Source organism: Ochlerotatus camptorhynchus, unplaced genomic scaffold, assembly GCF_037179485.1.
Source record: "Ochlerotatus camptorhynchus isolate MF236.1 unplaced genomic scaffold, CSIRO-AGI_Acam_v1.1 ptg000324l, whole genome shotgun sequence".
Classification (NCBI taxonomy): domain Eukaryota; kingdom Metazoa; phylum Arthropoda; class Insecta; order Diptera; family Culicidae; genus Ochlerotatus; species Ochlerotatus camptorhynchus.
This window is the reverse complement of record NW_027040812.1, coordinates 2,171,098-2,184,064: the sequence shown is the minus strand read 5'-3', so window position 1 is coordinate 2,184,064 and position 12,967 is coordinate 2,171,098. Positions and strand designations below refer to the sequence as shown.

The window sequence follows — 12,967 nt, the reverse complement described above, 5'->3', positions numbered from 1 at the left end:
ATTGAACCCGAATCGTGATCGCTGCTGCTGTTTCTGGACATCGTTTCCCGTTGCATGCTCTCCGCTACTCTCGTCGGTCGTCGGGGTAGTCACGTCCATTTCGTTATCTGCATTCAACATCTCCAACCCCGTATCCGTTTCCTGATCGCTAATGACAAACGACGCACCTTCCATCACTACACCAGCATACGTACTGCTGCTGTTTTGTTTTCTTTCACTTTGCTTTCCTTTTTCCTTCAGTTGCTTCTCCGGTTCCTTCCGAGCCTTCCGCTTGGGACAGGAAAGCTTCCGGGGTCCGTCCGCCTTGCACAGAAAACATTTATCTTTGTTGCCATCATAAAAAATATTTCTTTTGCGATTGAAGAAATGTAATGACGTGGGGATTTCCTTCTTCACATCCATATATACACCGCGTATCTCTGTATATACCTCAAAACACAGATCAGTTGGAAATTTCTCCCGGATGATGCGTTTAATTTTCCCATATTTCCCCAGCACTTTGTCCAGCTCGTTGTCGGGTACCTCTGGTGGCAAGTCATACACACGCACATATTGAATGAATTCACCAGCATGCGACATGCGTACCTTTGCCGTCGTTCCATTCGCATAATGAAAGATTAAATCCTCCGAATTGAATGTCAGAGCATGGAGCATCGCTTCCTCTGATTTGAACTTCATGAAGACTCCCCTTTCCTCACCAATGCGATAAACAGCTTCCATTTCAGCCGGATCCGCGTCGAGTGCTTTGGCGAAATTTACTATCTCTCCGATGTTTGGTTTGGCATCACAATGGCTGAAGCTAAACTTGATGGTGTTTTTTACTTCACACATCTTGCACCGTAGCAACAAAAGGCAACGAACTGCTAGCAACGAACAAAGAGCAACTATATAATAGCGAGTCTCGAAAACAGGCTATCGTGTGGTTCACAACGAAATAAAAAATCGACTGCTGCTGTAGACAGCTGTGGGACAACTCTAAAGGTTGGGGGTTGTTAAGCATCTTAACAGTAAAAAAATGATTTTTTTTAAACAAATTTGACGTCAATCTATCCAGCAGGATAAACTTAACGAATTTCAAAGTTGATACGTGTTTTGGAATGTACCAATAGCGTACCATCAACAATCAATACGAAACTAACGATTTTAAATTGGCTCACCACTTTAGTAGCCTGTTGGTCCCAAGCAAACGATTAACGTACCCTATTCTAGTTGAAATTCTATTACTACACTATGTTTGTTTTGATTCGCTATGAAAGTTTGACAGATAACATCAGGGGTGTGTGGATTCATGCAGAACATGCAGGGGTGAGTGAAATAGCTTGGGACTGCTTGGGACCGTTGTTCTGGTACTGAGTGAGCCAAAAATAATAATGATTTTCTTCGGGACCCAGTGGTCTTAGAGTTACCTCTATGGTACCATAGCGTACCTTCAAGGATTTTGAACGTACCTCAAAGCTTCCCGGGAAACTCGTGTCCCGCTGGATAGACATACGATTTCAGCAATGACCAAATCGATCGACCAGATTTCTACGGAAATGTGTAATTAATTTTTAACGTACCTCTTATTTTCACTTAAATGCTTATACTAAACTTTTTAAATCGAATTATATATCAATTCTCCATAATTATTCATGAAATCAACGGTTTTTTTTAAAACAGCAAAAGGGTTTATCTTCCATTTAATTCCACTTAATTAATTTTGGTATCCATGACAGATACGTATTTCGACTACAATGTGCAGTCTTCATCAGTGTCATTCCCACTAAAGAACTTATCAAAATCTAACCCCCTTAAGTACTCATCCCCTAGGTAAAAAAGTCAAGATCATAGGTCTTATAGCGAAGGGCCATTGAAGCGACATAGCGAATAGCGAAGGGCCATTGAAGCGACAGTTTTCAAGATAGACGCACATTTTTGCCTAGCCCGTACGATGTACGCGGGGACTTGAAGTATGTCTCCAAGTCCACAGGCAAAAATGTGCGTCCCTCTTGTTGCTCATAAACTGACTGCGGCTGTGGAATAGTTCTAGCGACGTTTTCATCACTACCTAAAGCCCCACGTTGCGAGAGCATTTCCAGTGTCTGTCGCTTCAATGGCCCTTCGCTCATTTTCAACTTCTATTCAATTTTCATACTGCCGTACTCTAACGGAACTATCCACCTACCCTCTTCTAAAGATCATTCTCTAGCTAATAAATCATCACACTAAAAGCTTCATGTTAGCATTTCCAACCAACTCTGAAAATCGTTAACTTCGCGTATGAAGTAACATAAAAAACACTTTGAATGCAAAATATATGCTTATTTGTGACTCTGAATTGTTTGTTGGGTTGCTTCTACCTTGATAATTACTATGCTTGCACTTTGAAGTTCATTGCTTCTTGAGTTCAATATATTCTACATACACAGTTCGAAAAAGTAGTGTAAATTTCTGTCACTATGATGCACATAAATGGACCGTCACATACGATACAAATTCACATTACAGATCGTGTAAATGTATGAGTCATTTCATGGAATATTCTAAATATTGTATGCAACCATCCATCTTTGTAAGCAAAATTTCTTGCAAGTTGCTAGTTTACGTAAAAAGGAAGTTTACATGCTTCAATTTTAGCATGCATGGATATTTACATCACCATTAAAATTCATAATTTTCAAACGAAATTTCGACATGCAACTAACAGCAGAATTTTTACAGTGGATAACGGGTTGAAAACAAAACAAAGGAACATAAAATGGCTGCCACATAGTGCACTGGAGGGTTACACACTTAGATTTTTTTTTGCCGAGATTGACACCACCGAGCAGGCTCGGCATTTATTTTTACTGCGATCTCTTTTTTTTTATTAATCTATTTTTAAATCAAATATTAAAAATCCATCATCACCCTCGCGGCGAACAGAAATAGTTTTTTGCAGTGCTGAAATAATTATTAAAAAAGTAAAACACGTCGCAAGTCATTAATATACATAATAAATAACAGGGGCCCTAATACACTTCCCTGGGGCACTCCAAGGTTATTCCCCACGGGACTGGAAACAGAATCATTAAAAACAGTCCGTTGAGTTCTGTCAGACAAATAGCTTTCAAACCATTTATATGCAGTACTCGTAATTCCAAAGCGCTTGATTGATCTTAACAATAAGGGCCTAGAAATTGTTTCAAAAGCGCGTTTAAGATCCAAAAAAACAGCAACAATCGTATCTTTACACTCCAAGTTATTTTTCCACTTCGCTAATACCAAATTCAACGCGGTTTCACAAGAATGACCTTCCCGATATCCCGATTGTTCTGGTATCAACAAACTATTACTATTTAAATACTCCAACAGCTGGCCTTTAACAACAAGTTCTAAAATTTTCTCTAATGTGTGCAACATGTTGATGGGACGAAACTCTTCGGCTTTAATCGTTCCAGCAACTTTTTGAATAGGGACCACTAAGGATTCCTTCCAAATTTGTGGCACATGTCCAGTTTGTAATGATTCATTAATAAGGTCCAGCAAGATGTGGCCAATGACATGAAAGCAATCTTGAATAACTCTAGCATTAACATTATCTACTCCAGCCGATTTTCTTAATAAAAAAACAAATAACTCTAAGTTCATCTAATGTAATTGGGTGAAAAACTTCAAATCTACAACTACTTAATAGTAGTTGTAGATTTGAAGTTTTTCACCCAATAGTTAATACTGGCTGTTTTATTTCGTCAGGTTCATCGACCAATTCAATGGATTGATTAATCAATGAAACACTGTCTACAAATTAATCATTAAACTTAGCAGAAATTACTTGCTCTGACTGTTCTAATGTGCTTTAAAAGTTATGGACCGCAGTTTGCAATTACTAGGTTTTAATAAAGATTTTAAAATTTTCCATAACTCTTTGCTGTTGTTTTGATGCTGATCAATCTTCCTTTGAACATATTCACAACGAGTTTTCTTTATAGATTGTGAATACTTATTACGCGCGATTGTTTCCTATTCCAATGATTGTCATTATTTGATCTACAAAACTTTTTGTACCATTTGTCCCTTTTCCGTTTAAGACGCAAAAGATCCAAATTGTACCAGCTGTTCGAGTTCTTCAAAGAAACAAACTTTTGCTCAACTAGTTGATTAGTACACGTTTTCAAAGAGTTATTAAGAACAGCTGTATATTCATCTAAATCCACGCTCCTCACAACACGATTCGAAAAAGCTTGCTTCGAATATTTCCTCCAGCATTTCAATTTCACAAAACTATCGTTATCGAGCATTTCCAGCCCAAAACGCAAACCGGTTGGTCATGAGTGTTTCCGATTTGAATGAAACATTTCTCACGTGTTCGCTGCTACTAATGGTTGAATTTTTCATTTAAATTAGATTTTTTTCTCCAGAGTAACTTTTGAAAAGGGCGTATAAAAAAATGGATTATTTTTTTTTCAAAAAATCATAACTTGAAAATTATTGATCTGATCAAAATGGCATATGAGAAAAAGTTTTAGGTAGTTAAATTATCTTTGCGGAAAAAATACACTGAAAGAAAAACTTAGTAAATTAGTATTTAAAAAACGTAAAACGATGATTATCTCAAAACACCCCCCCTTCGATCTTCATAATTTTTTTTTTTCAAGAAAACTGAAAAAATGCCCTAATATTTGGTAAAGAGTGTATGCTGGTAACTTTCTTAAAAAAAAATTTATAATTTTTGAAATTTTTGTTGGTTTTTACAAGTTGGTGAAATTGCATATTTTTTAGTAAAATAGTAATTTATTTGGATTTTACGCATAATTTTCAAAAACTTTGTATAAAGAAATTTTTTTCCTAAGTCCAGCCGTTCTCAAGTTAATGCAATTTAAAAAAAAAAAATTATGATAATTTTCTACATTTTGGGTCATTTTCAAATGTTAGTCGTGATGTCCAGCAACGAGATGTTTTTCCATGAATATATATTAAAAAACAGACAATTCATTCTCAAATATGGTAGCTGTCAGACTTACCCGTTTCTATTTAGACGCAGCGGAAAAGAAACAAGTTTATAAGTAAATACTCTCAAATATACCCAAATAATCAACAAACCCACTCATGTGCCTTTTTTCTGTCCTCTATTAGTTGTTTACCTGTATAGAATTGTGTATGTCATAACAGAGGCTCAAAACATAAACAGGTAAACAAATATGTTATTAAACCTGTAATTGAGGTAAATTATCTAGGTACTTCTCTGACGTATACCATATTGTGCCTTAAGAGCTCATCCCGCGATATCACAACTACATAAAAAAGCACCCCGTGGAGGCTTCTTACACTCACACCTAAAAAAGTTTGCTATAATCAATTGTACCTAATGAAGATAGGTATAATGTCAACATTGTAATTATTCTGCTACATATATATATATATATATTGGGACGATCTTCACCTGTTCCATTCAGTTCATCTCTCTTAGCGTTTCAAGTTAAAAAGCAAGTAGTTTTTTACGATGGATAACAATTTCAAGTGTTGTAAACCTCTACCTAAATCAAATTCAAAGCATGACACAGTAGCAGTTCAGTTGTTTATCTCAAAATTATTAGAATTTTTAAAGTTGCAAATAACAGTCCAAAAGTGTATTTTTATGTCAGATGTAGATGTAGATGTAGAAATTGAATGGCATTTTTTTGCAACTTCACACGGCAAAGGTCCTTGTGATGCGATTGGCGGTACCCTTAAGAGAATGGCAACCAGAGCAAGTTTAGCTAAGCAACACGAGCACCCTATAACGAACCCTAAACAACTGTACGACTGGGCAAATAGTCGTAAAGAAGATCTTCAAACAAAAATGTCATTTTGTTATATTTCTACGGAAGAATACAAAAAGGCTGACACGGAATTTGATCCAATTTTTAAGAAAGTGAAACCAATTCCTGGAACTCGAAAATATCATTGCTATATTACAGTTTCAAACAACCAAATTGCAGTAAAAATATTCTCTAATTCAAACGATACACCCAAATTATTCAATGTATTCAAATAATATGAGTTGTAAAATAAAATAATAAATATATACTGTTTTTTATCTCAACCAATCTTTCATTTGACCACATCAACGTGCTTCTCTTCCGCTGCCTCTAGATAGAAACGGGTAAGTCTGACAGCTACCATATCTGAGAATGAATTGTTTGTTTTTTAATATACAATCATGAAATAAAATCTCGTTGCTAGACATCTCGACGAACATTTGAAAATGGCCTAAAATGTTGAAAATTGTTATAATTATATTTTTTTAATTCGCATTAACTTGATAACGGCTGGACTTAGGAAAAAAGTTTTTATATGCAAAGTTATTGTAAATTATGCGTAGAGTCCAAATAAATTATTATTTTTCAAAAAAATATGCATTTTCATCAACTTGTAAAAATCAACAAAAATTTAAAAAACTATAGATTTCTTTTTAAGGAAGTTACCAGCATACACTTTTCACGAAATTTAAGGGTATTCCATCAATTTTCTTGAAAAAAAAAATTATGAAGATCGAAGGGGGGGTGTTTTGAGATAATCATCGTTTTACGTTTTTTAAATACTAATTTACTAAGTTTTTCTTTCAGTGTATTTTTTTTCGCAAAGATAATTTAACTACCTAAAACTTTTTCTCATATGCCATTTTGATCAGATCAATAATTTTCAAGTTATGATTTTTTGAAAAAAAAATAATCCATTTTTTTATACGCCCTTTTCAAAAGTTACTCTGGAGGAAAAAATCATATTTAAATGAAAAATTCAACCATTAGTAGCAGCGAACACGTGAGCAATGTTTCATTCAAATCAGAAGGGGTCGAGACAAAATTGACATTTTTTTTAACGATTTGAGCTAGAAATGCTCTATCGTTAACATGGTCTAAGGCATTAATCACTAAGGTCTCATGATCGGTTATCCGTAACTGAACAAATGGAATCAAAATTGGAATAAACGTGATCAATTAAAGTTCTACTGTGCCTGGAAATACGCGTATATTCATTTACTGTTTGCTTTAAATTAAAAAACTCAGCTAAACACTTCAAATGATTCGAATTATGGTTATCACGCCAATTAACATTAAAATCACCAGCCAATACATTTAATTTACTACGGTTAATATAGGGTATACAAACTTTATATTAGCTGTAGCTGGGGGTAGCTGTTCCTCTACAAAATAGCACATCGTAAGTATAGTTCCGCCGTTGGATAATCACTTCGGTTTTCAAGTTTCTTATTTTATTACCACTACGGCACCAAAATACACTCTGAGAGTTGATGCGAAGCAAACACTGATGCAGTAACCACTATAAAACGGCGATGTAAGAAATGCTTTGCTAAGGTGCTAAAACCAGACTCAAGCAGCGTCTGGCTGGCATCCACAGGTTGGATAAGTATTGCTTATCCTCGAAAGCAACATCAATGATGGAAATCTCATTACGGCGGGCAGGATACATCAATCACCTTCAGCCTCCGTAAATTACAAATTGTCACGGAAACCAATAAGGAATATCGGTTGATAAACGATTATCCCCTATCCTATTTTAATAGCTATTATAAGTATTAGATGCGTAACAAAATGATTTTAAAATTATGCTATCAAATAGGTAAACCTTTTTTGGCAGTGATATCTCAAACTCAACCAACACGATCCAAATTTCCACCAAATCTGACGTGTACATGACCGTTTTCCTGCTTTCTTTATTCATTAGTATATATATAGTATATCAGTATATATTCGTTATCGTGTAACGTGACAATAATAATGACCAGAATGAAAAAAACGTAAACAAACTGCAATGGAATAAACCATAAAACACATCGACGTCATGCGTTCGGACGCGGATTGCACTGTCCCTTTTCACATATAGCTACATGTTTAGAACTATGGCTATTGGTTTTAGCGTTAAGATTAGCGTTGCTGCTGCTATGCATATTATTGTATTTCGGATTAATATTCTTGATCGTTCCGCCTGACATGCTGATAGCACCGCCACCATTTCCGTATCGAACTCCACCGTCACCGCGACCTCCTCCTCCTCCTCCTCCTCCACTCCCACCTCCACGATCGTACTCTCGATGACCACTAGGCGGCTGACCACTACCAATGCCTCCGGAACCGCTATCGGCGGAACCACCCAAACCAGTTCTATCACTATTCTTATTGTTGAAGTAGTTGAAAGTATCATACGGATTGAAGCTATCGGGTATACCGCCATTGTCGTTGATGCTGGTGATTTGATTACCGTCCACAAAATTGAGCGATAATGGTGAAGGAAACAGGTAGAACGTAAGGAACATAAAGCCGTATAGCACGAAATGAAGCACGAAACAAGTCCAGATTAGGTTGATCTGCGATTAAGAATTGATATTAGAAAATTCCAATGTGTATATGGGTAATATTCATACCTTTCTTTTCCTACTATACTTCCTCACATTGAGGTACGGTGTGAGGGCAAGCGTGAACGTCGTTCCGAAGATCAGTCCCGACACCAGTCCGGTGAAGTTTTGCTGCCATTGTATCATCCCCATACCGAATACTAGAACTCCTACGATGAGTACTTTGAGCAAAGCTAAATGGGGTCGCTTCAAATTACGCCAATGGCACAGGATTAGTAGCGTCAGGAGCGATGAGATCGTCCCCGCTAGCGATGGCAGTGGTCCAACCTAGAACGAAGATCAGTATATGCCACCGATGAGTCAACTAGACATGGTCACATCAGGAGACGTTACCTCTGGACGGTACGGTACGAAAATTGCACTCGTTAGGTTGCCGGCTATGCCAGAACCGATGTACAGGATCGCCGTCCGCAGAGATCCCAACAGTCGCTCCAAATCCGCTAGGAGAATGTGCTGGAAGGCAAGGGTAAGCAATATATGCAAAATACCTGCGTGAAGGTACAGTGACGTGAACAGCCTATAGAACTGATCTGGCAAGTCAGTAGCGATGAACGGAAACATTCCACACACATCGTTCAGACAAGAAACCTATCGATGAAAAATAAAAAGGTGATTGAGGATCCGCACAAAATCTACTCTTCTGGAAGACAGCCTTACCTGTGAACACAGCGAGGCTTCTTCGTGAAAATATCCCCGCACGAAATCACAATACTCCCGAGTGGTGATTCTACACTCGCCTGTAATGCCCATACAGCACGGATGTCCGATCACTTCACACACCATGTGTTCGGCGGTGTGGTCTTTCATGCGGAACTTTGGAGAAGCTTGATTATTCTTCCTACAGATTGGCCACTTAGTAATGTCATCCGGCCACTCGTGTGGTGCAACCGAAGCCGGAGCTTCACAGTACTTAGGATCTAGGCCGCAAACGCTTCCGGATATCCGACCGCCGGGTCCTGAATCTCCCGGAGACCACTTCTTCCACGTTGAAATGGTCTGGAATAGATCGAATTCTCAAGTATAGTTGCCTTGGAAGCAAACAACCCCACTCTAACTCACCGTTGGCCACAGTCCACGGACGGAGCAGTCAGCTTGCGAGCTTTGAACACATCCGGAGTCATCGTTTCGTATACAGCACGCCGTTTCTCGTTCTTGCTTACGTGTTTTCGATATCAATTCCATTATCTTCGTATCTCTTCTCATGCACGGTGCATACTTTGCCCCCACGTGAACCAAATCGTCCCTTCTCGGTCCAATCCAGATATTCTGTTGCTCGTAGTGAGTCACCTAGAATAGAACATTTCAATAAGTAATTACTATAATAAAGTTTGCACTCAGTACTCACCATTTGTAAGCTCAAGCTAGTCACAAGAACCTGACTGCTTTTCGGTTCGTACCCCGTTCCTATCGGTCCTATTCCATAGCACAAAAGTGTCAGGAGCAGTACCAATATTTGGGTAGCGTTCACCCAGTACGTGAAGAACGGTCGATAATCGTAACGGTCATCCAGAGATTCTGGCCTCAGAAGCTTAATGCTGTGGCTTGATGGTCGTCTGGAGTTATCCAATACACTATCCAAAATGTGGGCCGTAATCCTTGAACCGTAGTACTGATATAAAGCATTCCTTCCACGAACCGGGCGTTGCTGTTGAATCTGAATTTCCGCAGATTTTGTTATCCATCCATTGCTAACCACAGCCCGGTTTGGATCGATCATGTAAATCTGCCGCGAGCCATCAGCTCCCAGATCATGCTCAATCTGTTGCTGGTTACTTAATGTTGGAATGTCAAAAAATAGCTCGTCATCCTGTATCGGAGTCAGTCCATCGCACAAGTCGTTATCGTCATTGTTCAAAGCGACGTGTGCAGGGGCAAAGCTTCTAGACCACTGCTTCTGTCTCCTTGGAATACGATTTCTCAAGCTCTGCACTACAAAGACAAACCCATTTGCGATCATTTGCGAAACCGATGGCTTTCTTTCGACTTGAAAGCCATCACTGCCATCGTGTCTGTAGTAAGGATTGAATCGCTGACGTCGATTCTGTTCCGTTTCCGGCTCATCTTGACTTTGTGCAGGCAGAATATCTGGCCGATCACTTTGTTCGTTCAACACATCAGCATGCACTTCATTCACTCTTCCCACCACGACATCCTCTTTCAACGGGCCAAACCGTCGGATCGCCAATCGCTTCTGACGATCTTCCCACTTCTGTTGTTCGTAATCTTCGTTCAACTGATCTACTCCGAAGAATTGCGAAGTACTTCGCCGTAGATACTCCTTTATGCGTTGCTTGTGCGATAGTCGAGCTCGCATCTGCGGTTGAGTGTTGCGTTGCAGTGTAGACGGAGTTGAATCTGGCTGAAGTCTAGGCGTAGGAATCTGCTGCAGCGGAAGTGATTGTTGCTGTTGCTGTACATGATGTTGTTGTAGTTGCTGTAGCTGTTGATAGAGAGGTTGCTGTTGGATCTGCTGATGCTGAATGTGCTGCTGTTGGTACTGGATAATAATAGATGGGTTGTTGCAGGAGCTGTTGAGCGTGTGTGATTGGGAAATTATAAGGGATGATGCATTGCGGCCATCATCTCCCGGAGCTACCAGAGGATGCTGATGGGAATAGGATGTATGCGATACAAGCGACGGTGGGTTCAACGGGGATTGGCGTTCCATTTCGGACATCGATACCGATGAAATAGACAGTGGTTGGGGACTAATTGGACCGGACGTTTGAGTGGTTTGGTGGACTCCAGTGGCTCTACGAAGACTACTACAGTGGTAGCAGTTTTCTTCATCGGTAGGGTTCGTATTTATGGGTTCACTCATTATACTTACAGGAGTCGGGGTGCGTAGCATGGAATAATCCGGTGCACCTGGACATAGCTGATGCTGTTGTCGGCCAAGTGTAGCAGATTGCGTAAACGTACAAAGCGGCTGTTGGCATTTGACGGGCCTAGCGCGAGGTGGTGTAGCGTAATGATCGGTCCCATCCTCAGCTAGATGTTGAACAGCCTGCACCTTGGGTTCTATCTTTAGGCGATAGGGAAGGGTACTGACGACGGGCGCCCTCGGTGCTGATTGGTTTATGATGTTGATTCCTCCCTTCGATGCTATCAGTCCGGCCATCAATGTTGGACCTAAACCCATGTCTTGCTGATAGTTTTCCGACGGCGGTGGCGTTGGAATGTAACGCTTAACAGGTGTATGTACAGTGGAGGTCAAATAATTGTAGCTTTCCGAACTGGTCATCAAAGGAGGATTATTAATTAAGTAATTTCCAAATTGATCAGTTTTGGGTGCCGGAGGATCACGAAACCGTTCTGGGACAGGGTAGCGACTCCTAGAGCTAGGAGACATTGAACGATGATGGGGTGCATTTCTGTTATCAGGATACGCGATAATAGATGTGGGAGCCGAACTGGTGGAATATCGATCGCTCGACGGTAGTGCTGCCGAAGAGGATGGTGGTGGCATACAACAGGGTCGCAGATTTTCATCATTTCGATAACACTCGCCACTGGGAGGGGATACAAAAGCCGTCAAACGAGTTCCCAGGTTTGAATAGGATGATTCGCTGAATCTCGAAGGAGATGGAGCACCATTCTGGGGCACGCTGGCTCCATTATCACATAACCCGTCGCCGTAGTTGATGGTCGAGGTAACTGTGAACTGCTGCTGATAGTGGCTATGCCCAAACGAAGAACGACGACTTCTGCTCATTTCAATCCTCACTTGGAATAATTATACTACTTATACATCAGCGAAAATTTCGTTTATCCTACACATCTAATCACACCATTTACTAAAAATTCACTAATTTCTTCAGCTCGTAACTTTTTACTAATTCGAAGCAAAATCATTTTCCAAAATGGCTGAGCTCACTAAAATAAACACACCCCAGTACGGATTGGGAGCTGTGGAAAATTTTCACTACTTTCATTATGGTACCCGTGTCGAAACTAACTTTACGGTCATTTCCCTGTACCGAGTTGCCGGGGATTTGTCGATTGGTAACGGAAAATGAACTACTTATATCACAATTAGCCTAAATTCAGGAGATATGTGGAAAAGAACATAAATCTTGACGAATCCTTTTTTCTTCACGACGTCCTTCCTCTCGCGATTTTTCGCACTCACTCCGGAGCCAAAGCTTACCAGCAACAGCAGGCAGAAGCAGTTCACCAGTAATACCTATACCTACTGCCCTACCAACTCACACTTTGGGTGCCATCAAGGATCCGTGGGATGCTCTCAACCGAAGAACTCCATTATCATCATCGGGTTGGTAGCGTTGAAATTTGACATTGCCAGCTGCTGCTGAGAACCACAACAAGCCTGCCGTGTATACTTGCTTGGTCCTTGTTTTGGTTGTAAATAAAGGGAGGAAATGTGTGAGTTCCCCAACATAACAGATGGGGACCGTTGTGCGCATGGCACGTGGTGTGCGAGATACGCATGAAAACAAAAGACACATGATTCTGTTCGCCACGTAAAGAATGATTTTTCGCCCCAAGAAGGAGCAAAATGGCTGCGTTCGTGACAATTTACGCCATGATGTAGGCAAACAAGTGGTTGTGAGAGTTTGAATTTTATGCTAT

The 12,967-nt window shown here is 39.8% G+C and overlaps 1 protein-coding gene across 1 annotated transcript; it reads right to left on the bottom strand.

The window, feature by feature from the left end:
* Window positions 1-7,647: 7,647 nt before the first annotated feature.
* Window positions 7,648-12,619, bottom strand: LOC135707986 (inactive rhomboid protein 1-like). The gene is made up of 6 exons (XM_065229896.1): window positions 9,720-12,619; window positions 9,434-9,661; window positions 9,032-9,370; window positions 8,708-8,962; window positions 8,384-8,641; window positions 7,648-8,326 (listed from the first exon to the last, which is right to left on the bottom strand). Exons 1-6 carry the CDS (start codon window positions 12,087-12,089, stop codon window positions 7,802-7,804), a joined length of 3,975 nt encoding a protein of 1,324 aa, XP_065085968.1. The 5' UTR covers window positions 12,090-12,619; the 3' UTR covers window positions 7,648-7,801.
* Window positions 12,620-12,967: the final 348 nt, after the last annotated feature.